Source organism: Condylura cristata, unplaced genomic scaffold, assembly GCF_000260355.1.
Source record: "Condylura cristata isolate star-nosed mole 26May11 unplaced genomic scaffold, ConCri1.0 scaffold00013, whole genome shotgun sequence".
NCBI lineage: Eukaryota > Metazoa > Chordata > Mammalia > Eulipotyphla > Talpidae > Condylura > Condylura cristata.
The window spans coordinates 37,128,808-37,150,638 of NW_004567114.1; the positions used below are offsets into that span (position 1 = coordinate 37,128,808).

Consider the following 21,831-nt stretch of genomic DNA (forward strand, 5'->3'; position numbering starts at 1 on the left):
GTAGTATTTATAGTATGAAGAAGCATGATAATGTCTATATGGATAGTCTGTTGCTTGGGGATTCTCTCTCTCTCTCTCTCTCTCTCTCTCTCTCTCTCTTGACTCAGAGCCTGAGAGGATAGCTAGACTATTTTGGAGCACACAGTCATTCTGTTTAGTTCCTGCACCTGGATCCTGGACAGTTTCCTGTCACTAGATGAATGAAGCACACCTGTATTTAGGTTTGATGTGGTCTTTGGGGTCATCTGACCCAGCTCACTTATATTTACCAACACTTCTAGCCTGAGCAAGTCACTTAAATTCTCAAAATCTTGTTTTCCTTGTCATGTAGGATTGTTGTTTGGAACCAAATAAAATGTTACAGTGTCCACTACATAAGTGCTATATAAATTACAGCTATTATTCTCTCCAAGTCTCAATTGTAAACTTCTGAGTAGTATAGGGTCATATTTTCTTTACCAAGAAAATATTTATAATTCTCTAAGTGTGCATGAGATAGTGTTCAAGAAAGATCATTTAACTCAAACTATAGAAATGATAGGGAAAGTTAACACTAATTACCTTTATTGTGCAAAATTAGCAGTACTGTCTATGACTATATGTGTGTATGTTTCTTCTTTTTTCCTTAGTATTGAACAAAGCAACTAGACCAGCAAAGATCAGATCCATAAACTAAGTTGATTAAAAGGTTTGTCCTGGAGTCAAACCACTTGGGTATGAATTCTGGCTTCAACCTTGCTGACTGAGCTCTTGAACAGGTTGCTTAATCCCTCTCAGTTTAGTTTCTTTACCTGCAAGTTGGACACATTCAAAGGATTAAGGAAATAACTCATAGACAGTCTTTAACTAGCAACTGATATATTATAAAGTTTCAAGTAAGCCTTGCTATTATTATTTTTGGCTGTGTTACCATTGTTCTGACTCATGTACTAGCTTTTAGACGAAATGACAATGGCCAGTTGTTCACATGCAGCAGAAATGAGGTGACTCAATTTGGTAAGAAGCACAGGATGTCTAGGAAAGGAGCAGAGATGAAGCCAAGGATAACAGCCCATGGAAACAGCCTTAGTCACTACCCAATAGAGACAGCATACAGTGAGTTAATTCCTGGGCAGTTACTCAACTCATTAAAAGTTGACCAGCCTGGACCCTGCCTGGTGGTGCAGTGGGTTAAAGCACAGCATTGAGAAGTTAAAGCCATTTCAGCAGGAGTTCGATCCCCGCCTGCTCCAGAGGTGACCCACATGGCATGGCAGACCTCTCCTGACCCGCCTGCTGCTCCCCTCAGCAATGTACTTCATCGGTTGGCCTGTTCTGCTCCCCACTCTGTCTCTGGTGAATCCTCTCACCACTCCTGCACCTTTGGCCTGTACCCCAGTTCTGTATGCACAAAAAAATAAATCTTTTTTTAAAAAAAAAGTTGACCAGCCATTATTTATACAACATTATATTAGATACTGTGGGAGTCTTAAAGGAAGTAAAAAGTAGAACCTTTAAGGAACTTTAAGGAGAAGTCTTTGTAAAGAAAGATGGATACTGGTGTTCTACAGTTAAGCTTTAACTAGTCTAGTTCAGCCTGTGCATGTAGGAACTACAAAAAGAAAGTGTAATACGTATCAATCTTTCTAGAAGAAAATAATACCGTTAGTAATACCTTCAAATACTATTACTAGGAAAGATAGCTACCCACATAAAATTTTTATCTTTTAATTCTTGATTATTCAGGAAAAATACAGGAATTATGAAAGATTTCTATCTTTCAGTGACCATGTAGGACTATCAGAGTAAATCCCTTCCCCAATGCTTTGCTGGTGGCAAAAACAATCAGAAATGGAGAGTAATAAGCATGTATAAGACAAAAGAAGACACAAATGTGCCTTTCCATAAAAACTACCCTTGAGATCTTTTAACCAATTGAAGGGCCAGACAGAAACAGATTATTTCAGTCTTTCTGATGCAATGCTGTTACAGCTACTCAGAGGAAAGGACCTCTATAGAATCCAAAACAGAGGCAGCTGAGATGATGTGTATGTCTGAATTGAACATTGAAGTGAGTCATCAGGAGATGAGCAGGTTGTTCCAGACATGGGATAGCAGAGACAGGCACACAGGGTCAAGCTGCCGTGTGGTTGGGGAACTATAAACAGTTGAGCATTGCTAAAGATGGGAGTAGTAAAGATAGGAGGTGACAGACAGAGGCCAAGTCACAGGGGCCTTTTTAGCCCTCCTAGATAGCTTAAAATTCACTCTACAGTGAGGGTGATCCACTCTGCAGGGGTGAATCTTAGGCATGCTGTGGTCAGGTTGTGTTTCAGATACATTAAGAGAAAGGACTTAGCGAAGTGTCAGGAGTGGGTATTGCTGCATGTAACAATGACATAAGCCAACAGAGGTTTGTTTTTTCATGTAGCCAAATGTGTAGATGCAGGAAGTTACTACTGGGCTTAGATTTTCATCTCCAGTCTGTTTGTTCTGTTGTGCTTTTGTCCTCATAGTTGTCACCTGGTCATCAGAAGGTGGCTCTCCAAGTTCAAAACATCACATTCACATTTAAGGCAGCAAGAATGGGGAAAATGCAAGCATTCCACTAAATCGCCAATGTTAAAACCCTCCCAGAAAGCACCAGACTTCAGGCAAACTATGGGAGTTAGGTCAGGACCAGTTCTAGATAGCCAGTCTAGCTGCAAGGGAAGCTGGGGACACAGTGACCTCTTAATTTATAGGCTTGGACTGCAAAAACTAGCAGGTGAGAGATGAGGGAGATATGAAATGGTAGTTTAAAAAAAGAAGCAAGTGCTGTTATCATTAAATGAAACTAAAAACTCCAGAGTTCTGAGTACTGGATCTCTTTTCGTAGATGTGGATTTGAGGTGTCATCCCAAGGGAGTGTTCAGCGGGGAGTTGGGAATAAATTAAAAACTCAAGTGAAGCCTAAAAAACTTAGATATATTTGGAGGTTGTTGGCTTGTAGGTGGGACATCCTGTAATTTAATGACCTCTAAATATATCCCAACCACTAAAAATTTCTGAGTAGTACATGGTTTTTCTTAGACCTAACATAATTTTCATTAAACCTGTGAAGACATGCTAATATTGACAACTCTATTTTGTCTACATGCTAGTATACACAACCTGGGATTTTAATGGATAATAAAGTCATGCAAAGAATCCCTGTGTACAACAAGAACCAGGACATTCTTTTGCCAAGCCCACCTCCAGGGCAAACATGTACACACACCAGTCAATGCTATTCATAGAATTTGCTCTTGAATACCAACATCTATTTGTCACAATATTGAGCAAATGTGTTTTCATTCCCTTCATTAAAATAACAGGAAGTATCATCATTCTTGAAGTCTTGGTATTTGTACCAGAAACATAGCTAAGGTCTGCTGGCAAGGTGTCTGGTGTCATCTCTGGCTTGGGTTGAAAAGTCTTACATCTCAGCAATCTTACCTAGTGCCCAGGTTGACTGTAAAGAACCACTAAGGAGAGGTAAATACCACTACAGAAGAAGTCCTTCATAACCTCTGGCCTGAAAGCGGCCTCTCTTCTTCAGTTGCCAGTCTGGCAGATCCCGGAAATTCTACTCTGGAGCTGTGGATACAAGAGAGCTATTTCTTCAGTATTTACTCTGACCAGTGAAATGACTATGACAGATTTTTTCTTTTCCCCAAGACACAAAGTGACATTTTAAAAAGTCATGCAAAAGAAGAAACCAAAACTGAAGAAACCAGTCTTTGGGTGCTACAAAGTCTTTAAAAAAATAATATTAGAGTAAGAGCTCAAAGGAATGTCTATTCAGACACAGCTGGCCAAAGCCTCATATTTCAAGGAGAATTTGGCCACTTTGTGCAGCCCAGAGGCAGAGCTGCTCACTTCAGCCTCTTCCCCATTGGATCTACTTCTTTGTACTCAGATAACATCAGATTCAAAACAGCGACATCCTCTTGGTTCAAGGGCCCCCTTTTGCTATTAAATGCATGTTCTACTGCAGTGTGGCTCCTTTATTTCATATTTATGCTTTGTTTTTTCAACCAAGCTGTGAGCTCCTTAAGGTCATGGGTCACATCTTGTGCTCAGTTATTTCTTGCAGAGTTGTGTTTGTCCTGGTAAACTTGCAGGGAAATCATTGTCAAATGGATGAGTGAATGAAAGAATGACCAAAACCAGAGAGTATTGTTAGATGAGTTGCTAGGCAGCCTGGGAAAGAGGATTATAAAACTCATATCAGATTTGCAGGAAAGGTGGCGTCAGGGAAAGAATGTTTTATTGGCGCCAGCAGACATGGATCTGAAATCCAGGTTGGCTTATTCAGTTGCACTCATTCAGCAAACATTTCATTAGGCTTCTTCCAATGAGCCAAGCAGGCTTTGCAATAGATAGACATAGGTCCTCAAGATAGTGTATGGAGAGTACAGGTGAGGATCATAGATTATGGGGTTATGGGAGATACAGCATTGGAACTATTGACAGTGGCAAGCACAGGAAACAAGGAACAAGAGAAGGATTTATACTAGACTGTGATTTCCAGGAGAGCTTCCTGAAGGAGAAAGTTTGTCATTCAAGTCTTGAAGCAGGAATAAACATTGGCTTGATGAGACTGACTGGGGAATACATGATACAGGGACTAGCATGTGGGCATGTTTCAAACTGTAAAACAGAATGTTGTATTTGAGAGCCAGTCTTAGCTGAGGGGTATCTGTGGATAGAGATGATGCTAGAGATAGGCTCAAGCTATTTTATAACAGGTCAAGGAGCAATATGATTTAGTGCTGATGAGCAGAAATTCAGGAATCAAAATTGAGTTCTAATTCCAGTTTTGGTATTTAGAAGCCATATAATTTGTAACATAATGGATTTTTCTTTTAAACTCTCTAAACCTAAATTTCCTTGCACAGTGTCTTGCTGTTCCTTGCACAGTGTCTTGCTGTATCACTTATCTATGACTGCATGATAAATTATCCCAAACTATCATGGCTTAAAACAACACATTTAGGGACCCCCCATCCCCACCCCCACCCCCCCCACCCCCCCGTTGTACAGCGGGTTAAAGCACTGCACTAAGAAGCTAAAGCCACTTCAGCATGAGTTTGAGTCCTGCCCCGGAGGTGACCCACCTGGTGTGGCAGACCTCTCCTGACCCACCCGCTGCTCCCCTCAGCAGTGTACTTTGTTGATCTGCCTGTTCTGCTCCCCACTCTGTCTCTGGTGAATCCTTTCGCTGCCCCTGCACCTCTGGCCTGTATCCCAGTTCTTTATGCATAAATAAATAAATCTTTTTTTAAAAAACACATTTATTAAATTCTCATCCGGAGGGTTTATAATCTGGGGCCTAAGTGGCCCAACTTCAAAGGTGTCCTTTGTATTAGGGTCTCGCATGAGGCTGCATAGGATCAAGGGGCGGGGTGGGGGTGGGGGGTCATTCCAAGATGAATGGGGAAGGATTCTCTTCCAAAGTAACTTCCTTGCTGACTGTTGGGTAGAAATTGCTTTCAGTTCCTTGTCTTGTGGGCCTCCCTAACGCGGCAGTTTGCTTCATCAAAGCCCGTGAGTCAACTGGCAAAACAGATGAGTCTTTTACTTAAGTGACTTGTCATCACTATTGCCACATTTTATGGGTTAGGAGTCAGTAGGTCAGCCAACACTCCAGGAGAGGGAACTGTAAGAGGGTCGAGGGAACTGTACAAGGGTCGAACACTCATGTATGGCGCTCTCTGGCTACTGTAGGGGAAGTTGACCCACTATGCTTATTACCTCTATGTTCTCTATGTGAAAAAGTCAAAGGAGTAACAAGGCGCCAATACCGACCATCTTTGAGCAATTACCTCCTTAGTGAAATGAAAATACTCACCCCCAAGGAAAGGAGACCATATATGTGCAAGCACATGTACATTTGTCTAACACAAAATATACAATGTCTCTCCAAGGTATGAAGAAATAAACTGCTTGGGGCCAACTTTCTATTTTGTGTGTCAGCCTCACAGTCTGATAAGGAGGAGTTTATCCCAGTGTGCCCATAAGGATTTGCATAGCTGCAATAGACACCCACACAAAAAGAAAATCTGTCTCTGAGCATTTCTTTAGGCATTACTATGGGTTTGCCTTTTTCCCTTCTTTTTAAATATCTTTGTTTCCAAGGAACCCCATGGGGGATTCGACAGAGAAAACAGACTATCTGGGAAATTTCAAGCTCTTATTAATAAAGACGGCAATAAAATCTCCGCCAGCTCTGACACTCTGCAGAAGGGATGTTTATGGTGGATGGGGTTCCCCCACACCGCGCAACTGTTTTGGGGATTGTGTTTCCAATTCCAACAAGCATCTCAGGTTACCACCTTCCCTAACCGCCTGCAGCAAGGGCAGCTCCACGTGGGTAACAGCCAGCGCTAAGACCCAAGGTCACCTCCACCCGGCTCCTGGCTCATGTTTGCTTGGTCCCCAAAGGAAAGGCTTCTCCAACGCCCCAAGCCGAGCAAATCACACAAAGTAGCGTTTCCCGATCTTCCCAGGTACGCTTTTCCCTGAGGAAGGTGGAGGAAGGTGTCCTTGACCAAGACAGGCGGACATTTTGCCCAAGTCCCTCGGACCTTCTCGGTGGGGCCCCGACCTCCCAAGGAAGGGGGCGGAATTGGTAGAAAGGCGCGGTTCTCCGCAGGGCGTCTCTGGTGGAATGAGAGCCTTGGAGGCTGCCTCTGCGACCGTGCCTCTTTGCTTCTCCGCCCCAGAACTAGGAAGGCACACGCAAACCTTAATCCATCACCACACCCTCGCCCTGCCAGTCTGGTGGGGCACATCTCGCCAGCCAGCAGCTGCATCCGCAGCGGTCGGGTCCCCTCCAGCGCGCTGAGGTCATCTCCTGCAGCGCCGCCGCCTTCGGACTTCATGAGCCTCTTGGTTTCGCGGGCGGGGCTCGCGGGGACCACTGGGCAGCCCCGACAGGAAGGTGGAGGACCTTGGGAGCTCTTGGGGAGCAGAAAAGGAGGAGAAAGAGCAGCTCGGGAATGTCATGGCCAGGCACTTTTACCTCGCCAGCTCAGCCGCTCCTGAAACTGCAGCCTTAGAAATCTTTTAACAAGAACCAGATGTGGCGACCACTGTCGAACTTTCTCAGAGCAGGTGATTGGTTCCCGTTCGAGGGCCGCAGCCAGTCAGCGCGCTCGGAAGGCCCTGAATCCCGCCCCACCCGGGCGCCCGCGGGGATCCAGGTTGGAGCTAGGCGCGGCGAGGCTAGTGCACCCGCTGGCCCGGCCGGGACGCGCTCAGCGGCGGGGCAGCTCACAGGGGGAGCGAGCATGCGGGGGGACCCTGCGGCCTGGCGGCCGGCGCTCACTTCGCCGTCGCTGCTACCTTTGCTGCTGCTGCTGCTGCTGTCGTCCCAGGCTGCTGCGCTGCACTCAAGCGAGCTTTTCCCTTATGGTCAGTCGCTGGGGGACCAGCTGCTGCAGGAAGGCGACGACGAAAGCTCAGCCGCGGTGAAGCTGGAGACTCCCCTGCACTTCTACGAAGCCCAGTTCAGCCACCTCTACGTAAGTTCGGCCCCTTCTGGTGAACCTGGCAGAGTTCTCGCAGTGTCTTCCTGGGGGTCAATGTAGTGTCGCTGCCTCCGACTGCCTCAGAGCGCCCCAGAAGTGTCTCCGATGCTGCTGCCTGGTCCGCTGCTTTTCCTTACCTCGAGGGGGAGAGCGAAAGTTATTTGCACCCCCATTAGCGTGCCGGGCAGAAAAGAAGATGGGATTCTCAGGCGGTGAGAAGGCTGTGTGCACATTTGCAGAAATGGGTGTTGCCTCCCCGGACCTAGCGGTTTTTTCCAGGGTTGTGCGGGAGGGTTGAGCGGAAGGGTTGTTTCCTCCCAGGACTTAGCCGTTTGTCCAGGGTTGTGCGGGACTCCTAAAACTCCTGCACCGCTTGAGAGATATGGGGTGGGATACCAGCTGAAGTTGGGCTAGTGGCGGGGTACCAGAATTCCGGTTTCCTGCGGGTGGGTAAGGGGGAGTTTCCTGCCTCCCGGGGTTCCTTTCCTTACGTGAAGAGCAGGGTGGGCGCGCACGTCTGGACTTATGGGGGGGACCAGCCCTTGCGCTTCCTCCAGGGCGTCGGACGTCACATTTGTCCCTTTATCCCCCAGGTGGGCACCAACGGCATCATCTCCACTCAGGACTTCCCCAGGGAGACTCAGTATGTGGATGATGATTTCCCCACAGACTTCCCGGCCATTGCCCCCTTCCTGGCCGACATCGACACCAGCCAGGGGAGGGGGCGCGTTCTGTACCGCCAGGACACCTCCGCGGCAGTGCTGGGCCTGGCGGCTCGCTACGTGCGCGCGGGCTTCCCGCAAGCTGCGGCACATTTCACGCCTACCCACGTCTTCCTTGCCACCTGGGACCATGTGGGCGCCTACGAGGAGGCCACGCGCGGTGTACCACCTTCCGGAGAAGTAAGTGATCAGGAATACTTGGCCCCTGAGCTACTGATAATTAACGGATGGGCTTGGATTCTGGCAGCCAGACACTAGTTTGTGCTTTGCCCTGAGCTGCCCTCCTGGCGCTGAACCTGGTGTATCCTTTGGTGCCACTGCGGCAGAAGTAGCTTGGGAGTGAAGAAGGCAGTTGTCTCCAGTTTCTGAGAGGTGGTCACTAGAGCAGAGAGAACTTATTTTTTTTTTAAGATTTATTTATTTGTAAATACAGAACTGGGGTACAGGCCAGAGGCGCAGGGGCGGTGAGAGGATTCATCACAGACAGAGTGGGGAGCAGAACAGGCAGATCAACGAAGTACAGCAGCGGGCGGGTCAGGAGAGGTCTGCCCTGCCATATGGTCACCTGGGGGCCGGCGGGGATCGAACTCAATCGGAAGTGGCTTCCGATTCTCAGGGCTGTGCTTTAACCCGCTGCGCCACCAGGGAGGGCCCAGAGAGAACTTCTTAAGGTTTATGAGGGCCCCTCTCCCCTCCACCCCCACAGATGCAGTAGGCTCCTAATTCCAAGGGCTCTTTACAATTTGATTATTTATTTTTAGAATCACCTCTAAATATACAAGAATGATTTCTAATTATATATCCATTGAAGGGAAAACATCAGAAAACACAAACAATTTAAAAGAGAACAACCTCTCATTTTCCTACTGCTCAGAAGTAATCACTGTTAAACATTTTCATGTGTATCAGAGTTTTTGTTTGTTTCCATATCTGTATCTCTTTGTCACTGTGATGGTCTATACTACACATACTGTTTTGTAACCTAAGCCTCTCCCACTATTGTATTGTGTATATGTTTTAATGCCAGTAAATAAATTTTTATGATATCTTTTATATGACTACATAATATTGATTACAGTGGATTTGCCATTGTGCCCAGTGACCATTCATGCTCTTTAGAAGTTTTTATCATTACAGATAATCTTGTGAAGCACTTTTTTTTTAAAAGCTGGAATCTCTGCATAATGCCCTTAATTGACCTTCTCAGAGGTGGAATTGGTGGCCCAGAGAGGATGCATTTTTTTTTAAAGATTTATTGTGCATACAGAACTGGGGTACAGACCAGAGGCTCAGGGGCTTCGAGTGGCTTCACCAGAGACAGAGTGGGGAGCAGAACAGGCAGATCCACGAAGTACACTGCTGAGGGAAGCAGCGGGCGGGTCAGAAGAGGTCTGCCACGCCATGTGGTCACCTCCAGGGCAGGTGGGAATCAAACTCATGCGGGAGCGGCTTTAGCTTCTCCGTGCTGTCCTTTAACCCACTGCGCCACCAGGGAGGACCGAGGATGCATTTTTTTTAAATAAAGTTCTTGACAGCTTTTATAAATTGTTCTCTAGTACCAGTTTATATACTTCCTAGTTTACAGCAAATCGTCCTTGATTTGTTTTATAACCTCTACCTGAGTAAGTAAAACCTGAGCTCCTCATCTGCAGGCTTGGCAGAAACATTGAAAATACCCCAAATAGACGTCAGGTGGGCCACGGCACCTTGGCAAACAGAACTGCCTCATTCCTGGAGAAGCCAGGAGCTTCCTCCTAATAAAATTAGACCTAAATCTAAAGAGGCCTACTCCAGAGGCTGAAATGCTTATTATAATTTTTCTCTATTTTAAGTCATCAAAGTGTTACTTAACCATAGTAAGAGGGCACAAATCATCTCTGAGAAATTAAGTAGATTGCCCATTCTCACCAAGTAGCTCAATATGTGGCTATTCTTGTCCTGCATTCTATAAGAGTAAGATTTTCTATACTATATGAAGCGAAGAAGACATAGAAATAGAAATCATTTGAATTTGTGACCTTTTGTAATTCAGTTTTTTTTTAAATTTATTTTATTTAAATGAAAGAGCTGGGGTGCAGGCCAGAGGTGGGGAAGGAGAAAGGATTCACCAGAGACAAAGTGGGGAGCAGAACAGATGGACTGACTGAAATACACTGCTGGAGCAGTGGGTGAGACAGGAGAGGTCTGCTGCATCATGTGTGTCAGCTCCCTGGCCAGGATCAGACTTGTGCTGCAGTGACTGGTAAAAGCTTTTGATAGTCCTGAGATTTAACCCTGGTGCCACTAGGAAGGCCCTGTAATTCACTTTTTTTCAGGCAATAGCTAGTTTTGTTTCTTGAATTCTTTTTTTTTTGTATTGCATGGGTTTGGGGTTTCAAATATTCAGTTCAACAAAATACCTTCAATTCAATAAAAATTTTAAATATCTTTGTGCTAGTGGGAGGGTTGGAGAAAAGTGAATAAAGTAAGATTCCCATAATTATACCGCATTCATTCATTCATTTTTGTTTGAGTTTAAAAATTTTTATAAGTTAATAATGTATTTAAAATTACCAGGCCTATATTATGTCACCAGTACCTAACAGCACATAAAAATTCAGAAAACAGAAAATAATAAACGTTATTTATAGTTTCACCAATCAGAGGCCACCATTCTAATACTTTATCATTCTTTCTAGTCTTTTTTACTAAGTATTTATCTTATATGTGATATTTTCATATGTATGTGCATGAGTAATTTGCATTTAAACATAGTTGATATTTATCCAACAACCCTAGTAGGACTGGGGCGATATCATTAGAGGACATGCTCTTTACTCCTAAGAATTTGGAGTTTAATATAATAGGATCACTGAGAATTATTTAATGTGATCAATAAAGTCATACCTTGACTTAAGGAAACTAAGTACGGTAGGGGACTGTTTCTGGGAAAGTTTCAGTGAGAAAGTAGCTTGGAATTTGAGTTGAGCAGAGTAGAACATTCCCAGTAGAAAGGCTGGCATCAACATTTCACCCATGTGCTATACAGTGTAATGTGTTGGCACAGAATGTTGCACGTTATTACTGAAGAAGGGTGGTAGGACATGAGTCTGGGAAGGCTGTGGGGTGGGGAAAGATCATAATTCTGCTAGGAGTTTGGACTCCTTCTTTGGCAGTGGGAAATCTTTGAAGAATTTTAAGCAGGATTTTTTCCCTTTTGACTGTAGTGAGAAGGTTTGGCCTCAAAGGAAAGTCTGATTACTTGGACAATTATTCTTAAGCTGTTTATGCAAGCTAGCTTATAAATTCTTTATTTTATTATACTGTCTTCCTATAACAAGCCTTTGAGGTAAATACAAGACTTACTGTTTTCATTTCACAGATAATGGCAAAAAGAAGTCCAAGTACCCCTGCTCTTAGTGAGGCAAAGGCAGGTTTAGAATACAGATTTCTTGAATCTTTGTTGTTTTTGTTGCTTTTACACAGACTTTACATTGTGCAAGACCCATTTCCTTTGCACAAGTGATAGAGGTATGCACAATAATTGTACCTTTTCCAAAGACTTCCAATAAGTCAGGCTTGAGTTTTATTGTTCCAATGTGACCTTAAAACGAGAAGAATCCTTGGAACCATATTTTATTTAAAAGGAGAATGAATGTGGTATAAAATCCAATGCCAAAAACACTATTGAGGTCTTACTACCTCAAAATTAGTATTCCAGTGCTCTGAAGAGAATTCAGCTGTATTTGCTATACTTTTTCAACAGAGAAAAGATAAAAGTTGAGCTGAATAAGATAAATCTGAGATGAGCAGTTAGTTGTACAGAAGCTCTGGTGTGATGAAATGACTCTAGATAGAACCTGAAGACGCTAATTTTATCAGGTTATTTGAAACTAAGCATTATAGTGCAAGGTGACTTTTTTGGGTAAAGATTTATTTCTAAAAAAAAAAAAAAAATTCTGCATACAGAACTGGGGTACAGGTACAGGCCAGAGCTGCAAGGGCAGTGAGAAGATTCACCAGAGACAGATCCCTCAGTACACTGCTGAGGGGAGTAGCGGCGAGAGACAGGAGAGGTCTGTTGTGCCACGTGGGTCACTTCTAGGGCCAGGGACTGACTTTATGCTGAAGTGGCTGCAGCTAGCTTCTCAGTGCTGCGCTTTAGTTGATTGCACAATAAAGTGACTTCTAAAATAATTTTTCTCAGTTTCATGGGAATAATACCTTCCTTACCCAACTTTCAGAGTAGTTGCACAGATGATGATAATAGATATTAAAACATGTTGAAAGAGTGGCTTTGGGAGCAGTGACCCAACCTCAGTTTTAATTTCTTAATCTATGAAATGGAGTATCAGTGCCATCTGACAGGATTTTTGTGAGAATTAATGAAGGTGACCTTGTAAGTAGCCATTACTCTCTATCTTGGATTTAGTATGACCCCTCTGTTCCCCTGCATTACCTTGGTAGATCCAGATTCTTGTTCTTTTATTTCTTTGTCTTATACAGATGCTGTAATACATAAAGATTCTTTAGATACAAAGTTTTCTGAATTACAGTTGCTGTTTGGGCCTTTTCTTTTGAGGGGAGTAGGAAAAGATTTGTGGATTCCATCTCTCTTTTACTTTCCTAATGAAAATCATTCTTCAGACATTGCCATATGTTGAGTTGGCTTCAGAATTTGTTTCATTTAGAAGGGTGATAAGGATTCTGTTTGGAGAGAGGATGTTTTCCCAATTACCCATGTTGAGGTGGGCTCTTCTGATTCCTTTACAGAGCACTGTGACTCTTTAAATAGTTCTGTAGATAGCGTTTGGCAAATAATTTACTTTGCTTGAAAGGTCATGTGAGTTTTACATGAGTTTCTTAAACCTTGGCATACCAACTTTATGTTGCAAAGTTACTGAAGTTACTGATATCAGAGGAAGACATCTTTACCATCTAAACAGTTTTAATTGTTGCCCTTTCTCTCCATGGATATTCATGTGGGTGTGACAGGATAGTTTACTTGATATTGCAGGAATATCAAGTTGTAACAATGTCTGAAAACAACTGAACAACTAGTGTTTACCACTTCAGTTAATCTGAGATGCCTTGAATTGTCATGGGTATTGACCTTCAAAGTACTTATTAACAGGAGAGATAATGAGGACTATAGGTCACTTCCGTTGTATGGCTTTCCGGTGGAGGGGGGAGTGAGTATTGTTCTGTAGTTACTACTGATATTCATAGGATGGGGTTATAGAGAACTGGGGTATACAGTTCTGTGTGGTGTGGGTGATGTTTTGTTGATCTGCAATTTCAGTTGGGCTGAAAGAATAGATATTATGAATGGACCTTAACAATAAGGCAATAAGAGGGATTGTTCAGAGCTGAGACCTGTCTTGGGAGAAGGCTAGGAGGTCTGAGGTTGGAGGAGGGAGTTGTGGGGTGTCAACATGGGTGGAAGATGGCCCACTAAAGCTTTTCTTTGGGGACTAAGGCATATGGACCTGTTTCAAAGGATGATTGTCCTTTAAAAAGGGGGGCTGGAGTCACAGAGAAAATGGGAGGTAAAACCAAGGCTTTGTTTCAACTTCTAGAGCTGAGGTCCAGCAGCGGGAGGTCTACTGTCTGTCTGAAAGAATTTAAACCAAGTCTTAGGGATAGCTATGATGATGTAGAGAACAGAGACATACATGAAAATTGGCTAGAGAAATGCTGAAGTTTTGCTAAAGAGTAAGTGTCACAAATGACATATTATTTGGACTGTGATAGCACTAAGCTTTGCATTTTGGGCAGGGTCTATAGGAGTTAGGCCACAAAAATGAATGGGGCAAATCATATATGTGACAATGGCACTCCAGTAACAGGAGACGGGGGCTTCTCCTAAGGAATGAGGTTAGTGTTCACACCAGACACAGAAGCCAGAAATCAGTGATGCTGGAACTAAGCAGCATCTTAGTTTCCTGTCACCCTGACAGGAAAGAGGACTCTGACCTTGTTTCTTAATTTCATTGTAATTTTTGTAAGTCACCCATAGGCAGACCCCTTGAGACAAGAATAGCACTGATTTGATTTTTTTGCCAGATAGTTGAAATTAATTAAATGAATTGCAAAAATTATTAGAAACTTGTAGAGGGGCATGTTTTGTATCCATGGGCCTGCCTGGGAACCCCTGACCCCTGATGGGTGATAGTCCTATACTGGCTTCTGCTAAAGGGTCTGGCTTTTCTCTCTCTGATAACAGAATGGGGGGTGGAAGGGAGGAGTGGATGGGGTGGGGGAGCTTGCAGGCTGAGTGCCACTGGCCCTGATCCTCTGTGCTGCTCTTCTTCCCGGTGGGACGCAGGGAAGTTGGCAAGTGGTGACCTTTTTGCAGGGCTTCCCTTTAGAATCAGCATGTGGGGTTCTTGCAAAGATTTGTCTCTAGAAATGTGAAGACTTTTCCTGTCTGGGGGGAGAGGGGAGTGGAGAGAGCCCTTCAGTACTTCACCAAGTGGGCTCTTTAGTGACTACTTGTAGAATTTAGAGCCAACTTTACAAGTGATCATTTGGCATGTGGTGATTTTTGAACAGCCAGATTCTTTGGGATCATCCGTTCGATTTAAGATTCCCCTGTTGGCCTGTTTCAGTGGCCACAAGTCCACCAAATGCTTACCATCTATAATGTGTGCCTGTCTCAGACATAGAAAAGACATTGGCTGCATTTTTATTGAAATGAATTTGTTGACTGACTGCAAGAATGAAAAAAAGTGTGAACCACCCAGACCCCATAATAAAAGCCCAGACTTTCCCCTTCACAGCTGTTTACTTTTGCCTCTACCCCAAGCCCCTTCAGTTCCTTCACAATCTACAGGCCTCCCTTATCGGATAGATTTTTCTCTAAACTCAGAACCAGGATTTTTTTCTCCTATCTAACATGATTGTGGGGAGGGGTTTTGAAACTCCAGGAGTTTTGAAAGCTTAGCTTTTTCAAACAGGCCCCTTCACCTCCTCCTGTATTTTCTTTCCCTGGTTGAACTTTATGTCTTTTGAGCAAAGTTAAACTCTGAAGTGATGAATCAATGTGAATGGGTGACGTAATATATATTATGTATGGACTGAGGCAGAACAGCCTTGTTTACATTTGGCAAAAGTTATCGCTTTCTAGCTGGGAGGAATTTCAGAAAACATCCCTTCTTGGCCTTTTTTTTTGTTTTTGTGAAGTCAGGCTTGTGGATGAAACAAACAACAGCTACAATAATAACAGATATAGGACCCCTGTCTTGAAGTTTGTTAACTTAAAGGGAGCAAACTGAAACAAAGGAGGCAAGGTGTCTTTCTTGAAAAGTATCTTAACATCTGAAGGCCTTTACCTTGCATACAAAAGCTCCAAGCACTGAAGCTAAACTTGAAAGGAAGAATTAACTTGCAGAGGGCTTCAGAACAAAATGGAGCAGGACCCAAAACAGAACACAATTCAGGCATTTTCTTCTAGGTTGCCAGGTTTTATGTAGTAAAATATGATGTTTTTTTTTCTGTGCCTGATACTATTTCGCCAAAAAAGTGGGAAATAAGGCTGTACTAGTAAATAATATTTCTTTTTTTTTTTTTTTTAAGATTTATTTGTGCATACAGAACTGGGGTACGGGCCAACGGTGCAGGGGCAGTGAGAGGATTCACCAGAGACGGAGTTGGGAGCAGAACAGGCAGATTGATGAAGAACACTGCTAAGGGGAGCAGCGGGCGGGTCAGGAGAGGTCTGCCCTGCCATGTGGGTCACCTCAGGGGCAGGGGTCGAACTCACACTGAAGCTGCTGCGGGCTTGCTTTGCTGTGTCCTAACTTGTTGTGCCACCGGGACGGCTGTAAATAATATTTCTAAGAGTCAGATTATTTAAAATAAATAAACAAGCAAACAAAAAGCCTCCCTAGTCCTCCACTAAATTAGAAAAGGAGTGGGTTTTAGTGAGGGAGCTGTTCTGCATCCCAAAAATAACTTCTTTTAAAGATTATGGAACAACATTAACAAATCAATGTAGTGGGGAAAAAGATACCTGGTTATAGATTAAGGCAAACAAGCATCTGTTTGAAACTGCAAAGCAAATTCAACTTTAAAGTCTGTGGGGACCTGCATGTTGTGTTTGAGGCTAATTCAGGCTCCGGGTGTGTCTCAGGTCTGATCTGGCTCCTGCTGTGTTTTCTTAACGTTCACCAGCCGTCTCAGTGACGCCTCCTCACGGCAAGTCACCTGAGGACTTGGGCACACACCCTCTTCTGTGGCCGCTGCCACCTCCTTCAGTCACTTCTACAGTTCAGGTGGCTGTTTGTCCTAAGCCCTGAGGCTTCCTGGGCAGAGTCTTCCATCCTCTGCTGCTCTAGCACTAGCCTCAAGCCTCATGCCTCATGCTCTGTAGGCCCCTGACTATATGAATTAATGTGCAGAGGGATTAATGAATGCATTAATTTTTTAAACCTCGGGTTTTTTTTTTTTAGCAGTGCATATTAATCAAAATGGAGAAAATGATTACACTTATGATATGGCTTATAAAAGTATAACCTGAGGAAGAAATTAAAAAATATATTTATTATGTATAAAAACAATTTGGTGAAATTTTAAGAAGAGGGGAACCCTTTCGTACTTAATGATGCCTTGCTTGCATTCTGTTTTATTTTTCGTTCTTTGTTTTATTAAGAATGTTTCCTTTATTTTTTTTTTCACAGCTGAATACTTTCCAGGCAGTTCTGGTATCTGATGGGTCTGATACCTACGCCCTCTTTCTTTATCCTGCCAATGGCCTTCAGTTCTTTGGAACCCGCCCCAAAGAATCGTACAATGTCCAGCTTGAGCTTCCAGCCCGGGTGGGCTTCGGCCGAGGGGAGGCTGATGACCTGAAGCGAGAGGGACCTTATTTCAGCTTGACTAGCACAGAACAGTCTGTGAAAAATCTTTACCAGTAAGTAACACAGGGCTTAGGCCCTTTCCTGTTGGGGTGTCAGGACTCTAAGGAATTGTTCAACTTTAGAGGCTATAAGCCCATTAAATACTATCTTGGTGTCTTCCAAAGAAGACATTTAGTCTCTGGGAGGAGCAAGTTCACCAAAATACAGAGTTCTTTATTTTTATTTTTCCTGTCCTATTTGATATAGATAAAGGAAACAGAATTGTGTGTGTGTGTGTGTGTGTGTGTGTGTGTGTGTGTGTGTGTGTTGAGCCACTAAGGCTTGCTATGGAAAATATTGCTCTTGGAACCACATAAAAATAGCCAGTAATGTAACTCTCCATGCTGAGTTTTTTCCAGGTTAATGATTTCACAGGAGATGACATTGTGATTTAGTCTTTAGACAGATAAATATTTAAAGTTAAATTGGTAGTAGTACCACTTAAGGGGAAAAACAAACAAACAGACTGGTAGAATTTTGGAAGTTTCAGGACTGCTCCATGGCTCTGTTATGAACTCTTACTGCCTGGTTCTCCATGAGGCGCCAGGCTGAGCACTGGCTTGCCCCGCAGGGGCTTGCTCCACCAGTGTAGTAACAGCCACTTTGTGTTTTGAGGGTCCACATCACACCAGTGAATGAGTTAGCATCACTTGATATTTATGAATTTTATAACTTCTTAGGGTATCTCTTTGCTTTTATTCCTTTCATGAATGTGAACCAGAAACCAGACAGAATGTAAAGGTTACTTAGGCTTTCTCGACTGCTTCTGTTTCATTACATTGCTCCTGCATGCTGACACACCCTACGTATTTGGATGTCTCCTCTGCTCAGAGCGGACTCTGTGCAGAGTTGAACTTTATCAAGAACTTAGTGTTTGCCAAATATGGTGCTAAACACTTGTAGAATTTACCTTAATTAAAGCTCGCAGAATTCTTGCAGGTTAAGTTCTATTTTTTTTTTTTTTGACTTGACAAATGAACTTAAAGAAGTTAAGTTAGTTACCTATGATCTCAAGGTAATTAATTGGTAAAGACAAAATTCAAGCACATGTCTGGAGTCTGAATTGTTTATTTTATGCTGGACCCTAGTCTGTTGTGTGTGTGTGAGAGAGAGAGAGAGCACCAGACAGACAGACAGACAGACAGAGACAGACAGACAGAAAGACAGAGAAACAGAGAGAGAGAGAATTTTGTTTTCTTTGGGTGTATGGGAGAGAGGTTGTAAAATGCCACCACAGGGTGTGCCTATAAGGGAATTGTCCTTTCTAATCTTGTGAGAGTTTTAGGAATTTTTTCTTGGAGGTATTACTCTTCTGTCAGCAGCCTTTTCAAGTCTGCAGCTGAGCGACTGCTCCTTGGGAGAGAATTTACTTTTTCTTGGAGACAAATCTGTTCCTGTCTTTTCTTGGTCACTAACTAGTTCCTCTCTGAGGACAGATTTCTCCCACTTGGGAGGACTCCCACTGCCAGTTATCTTTTCAAGATCACTACTAATTCTTCCTTGGAAAAAGTTTTCTTTTTTATTGGGTTTGGAAAAAGAGCCAGGTGAATCTTCCAGATTTCTTCGAAATTTCCTGGGGTTTTGGGTTTTTCTTCTATGAGGGTCTTTTGCTTGTCTCCTCAGGCTCTTCAGGAATGTGACTGTTATTTTCTGAAGATGTGAAGGCCACTGCAGAAGCTATTTCTTTTCCTTCTATAAGCATCAGCTACTTCTCCAACTTCCTGCTAGTTTCAGCAGCCATGAGGCAATACTTGTATTCATTTGCTCGGTGTTGAGAGATGTGACCTTTGTTCTTGGTAGCTGTTTGGTGAATGAAGGTGAAATGGAAAACAAATTCATATATTGGAATGTTTCCTTTTTGAGACTCCAAAAACTTGGTCCCTTAGCTGGGCCCTGGAATCATTCAGACACCACAACTGGCCATCCTTTCCTATTCTTATCACCCATATTGGACCTCTTTGGGTTTCCATCTAGGCTGACTTTTAGTTTAGGTTGAAGAAAATTTAGCTCCTTGCTTCCTCTCCCTTGGTTCCAGCCTCTTCTGTGAAGCCCACAGATTCTCTACTCATCGGGCATTATCAAGAGCTCACAGTGGGCAATGCACTTGGAAGAAAGATAAGGCACAGGCCCTACAAGTAGTGAATTGCATTCTAATAGGGTAGACAAATGAATCAACAACTTAAGAGCACTGGAGTAAGTGTTAATGTCTACACAGTGGTGCAAGGTGGTGGTGGCGAAAACCTGTAAGGCCCTTATATGATCCTCCCCCATTCAGACACCTGCACACACACACACACACACACACAACTTCCATTTGCCTCCCTCCACTTTATTTCTGATGCTTCCCAGACACCTCTGAGTTGCTGATGGAAGTAGAATATAATTATGGCAAAACAACTGACAGAGGGACTTTTCCTGTTATTTTGTTGCAGTAAACAGCGTAATGTTGCTTAGATTCTTGTTTATTTTTAAATAAATCATTAAAAGTAAAATTGCTGAGGAAGGATATATGCACTTCAGCACTTTAAAGTCTACTAACAAATTGTCTTTAAGAAACATCTCAACAACTTACATTGTCACAATTCACTTCGAGATTTTGACAATATTGACAATATCTGTTTCCTACAAATTCTTTTTTCTTTGTATTTGTTAGTCTGACAGGTATAAAGTGTTGCTATTTTGACTCAACTTCTTTGACTACTAGTAAAACTAAACACCTTTTTAGCTATTTAATGGTCATTTCTCTATGTTTTGTGATTTATCTTTCTACGTCCTTTGCTACTTTCTACTGGGGTTGTGCAGAGCTTTTACAAATAAGAAAAAAATACAGTAAGGCTATTAATCATTTTATCTGCTTCGATTATTTTTATCCACTTGTTTATCTTTAAAGTTACTTACAATCTAGGAGTTATAAATTTAGAGTTGTCAGTTTTTGGTCCCTTTTGTGATTGCAGGCATTACTGTTCTTTTTAGAAATGTCTTCTTTACCTTGAAATCACAAAAACGTTCTTTAACTTAATCTTCTATTTTACTTTATATTACTTCAATTTCAAAAATATACAGAAAAGTAGAGCAAATAACTAAATGAACACACAAATCCTTGCCACCCTGGGTTTGTAAGTTGTCAGTGTTTTTCCATTTTCTCTCTTTTTTTTTTTTTTTTAAGTATTAACGTAAATTCCAAACTTCATGCCACTAACTCCTAAATGCTTCGGTATCATTTCCAAAGAATAAAGTTATTTTCCTGGTTTATAGAATCTTTGTCTTCTGTAAATTTGTCTCATAACTATAAACTCAAAGGTCATACATTATGTAGCTTATAGCATTTGGCACAACTCTTCTGCAGATTTAAATAAAAAATGCACCGATTTGCATCTTTTCAGATTGTACTTAGAACTCTGTTTCCTAGAAAATACTAAGTGCTAATGTGTAGGACCCTGTGTTAGGTTTTTTTATGTGGTTTTATCACTTTATCTTCTTAAAAGCCCAGGGAGGAAGTCACTGTTACCCTATCTTGTAGCTTTGTTTTCCTTTCTGGGAAATAAGTTTTTTCTATCCCTTAAGTATTGACTTAAGTATTAAGGTAAATGTCAAACTTCATGCCACTAACTCCTAAATGCTTCAGTATGCATTTCTAAAGAATACAGTTATTTTTCTTTCCAAATGACCATAGATTTTAGGATAAAACTTAAATTGGTTATTTTTCAAGCATGTACAATGATAAAAGCAGACAGTGATTTAATTTAATTAAGTTGTTGTATTTAGCTTTTTTCCTGCCAAATTTGTATTTTCCTATTCTTTGAAATTTTTATTATTTTCTGTTTTTAACTTCAAGAAGAAATTTCACAGCTGCAACACCTCCTATGTGACATTAAACTCAGTATCTTCAGATCTTTTGGATTCTCTCCTCCTCTCTTTAGTGTTCATTATTTGCTTTTCCGACACACCAGGTTGCCAAGTATTCATAACACATTGTGTAGAGGATCACAGTTTTGCTTTCTGGATGCCTCTTTTTTAAAATTAAATGTTGCACCAGCAGCACCACACATGGCCTGTGCACACCAGAGAGGAGAAGAGAGGATGAGGGAGAGAAGGGAAGTATCCAGAATTTCAGAATTGTATTGAAAAACATTGCTATAGCATTCCATCTGAATGTAGTAAGTACTTACCTAAATGAGCAAAGGTCTCTTATTTTTATGCTGACTCATCACTTTCTTATTAGTCATTAACTCATACCATACTCACTGATTTCCCCCTTGTTTGATTTAGTAATAGACGTGAGTGGCAATTGTACAACATAATGATTCAACATTTGTAAATATTATTAAATAATCATTGGAAATCCAGTTAACATCCATCATCATAGACAATTATAACTTTTTTTTTCTGTGTAAGAACTTTTAAGATCTACTCTCTTAGCAACTTTCAAATTTACAATGCTGAATTATTTACTGTAGTCACCATGATGTTCTAACCTCTATGATTTATTTATTTTGGAACTGGAAGTTTTACTTTTTACCCTACTTCACCCATTTCACTCACACTCCCCTCTCCCCTTACTCCTTTTCTCTGTTAACAGGCACTCTGTCCTCTGTATATAGGAGCTTTTGCTAATTTTCTGAAGATGCCATCCATAAGTGAGACCATACAGTGTTTGTCTATCTCTTATTTCACTTAACATACTGTTCTCAGTCA

General features: G+C 42.3%; 1 protein-coding gene across 3 annotated transcripts in view; it reads left to right on the plus strand.

Annotated features, from left to right (window-relative positions):
* The first annotated feature begins 7,172 nt into the window (after positions 1-7,172).
* The window catches only part of NID2 (nidogen 2 (osteonidogen)), a 59,950-nt gene continuing 45,291 nt past the window's right edge, over positions 7,173-21,831 (plus strand). For all 3 annotated transcript variants that reach the window (XR_001145413.1, XM_012724500.1, XM_012724501.1), the window contains exons 1-3: positions 7,173-7,529; positions 8,129-8,437; positions 16,918-17,150. Coding sequence is in view for 2 of the 3 variants with exons in the window: in XM_012724500.1 (XP_012579954.1) it covers positions 7,296-7,529; positions 8,129-8,437; positions 16,918-17,150 (776 nt within the window). In the remaining variant the exon portion in view is untranslated. The remainder of the gene's footprint in view (positions 7,530-8,128; positions 8,438-16,917; positions 17,151-21,831) is intronic.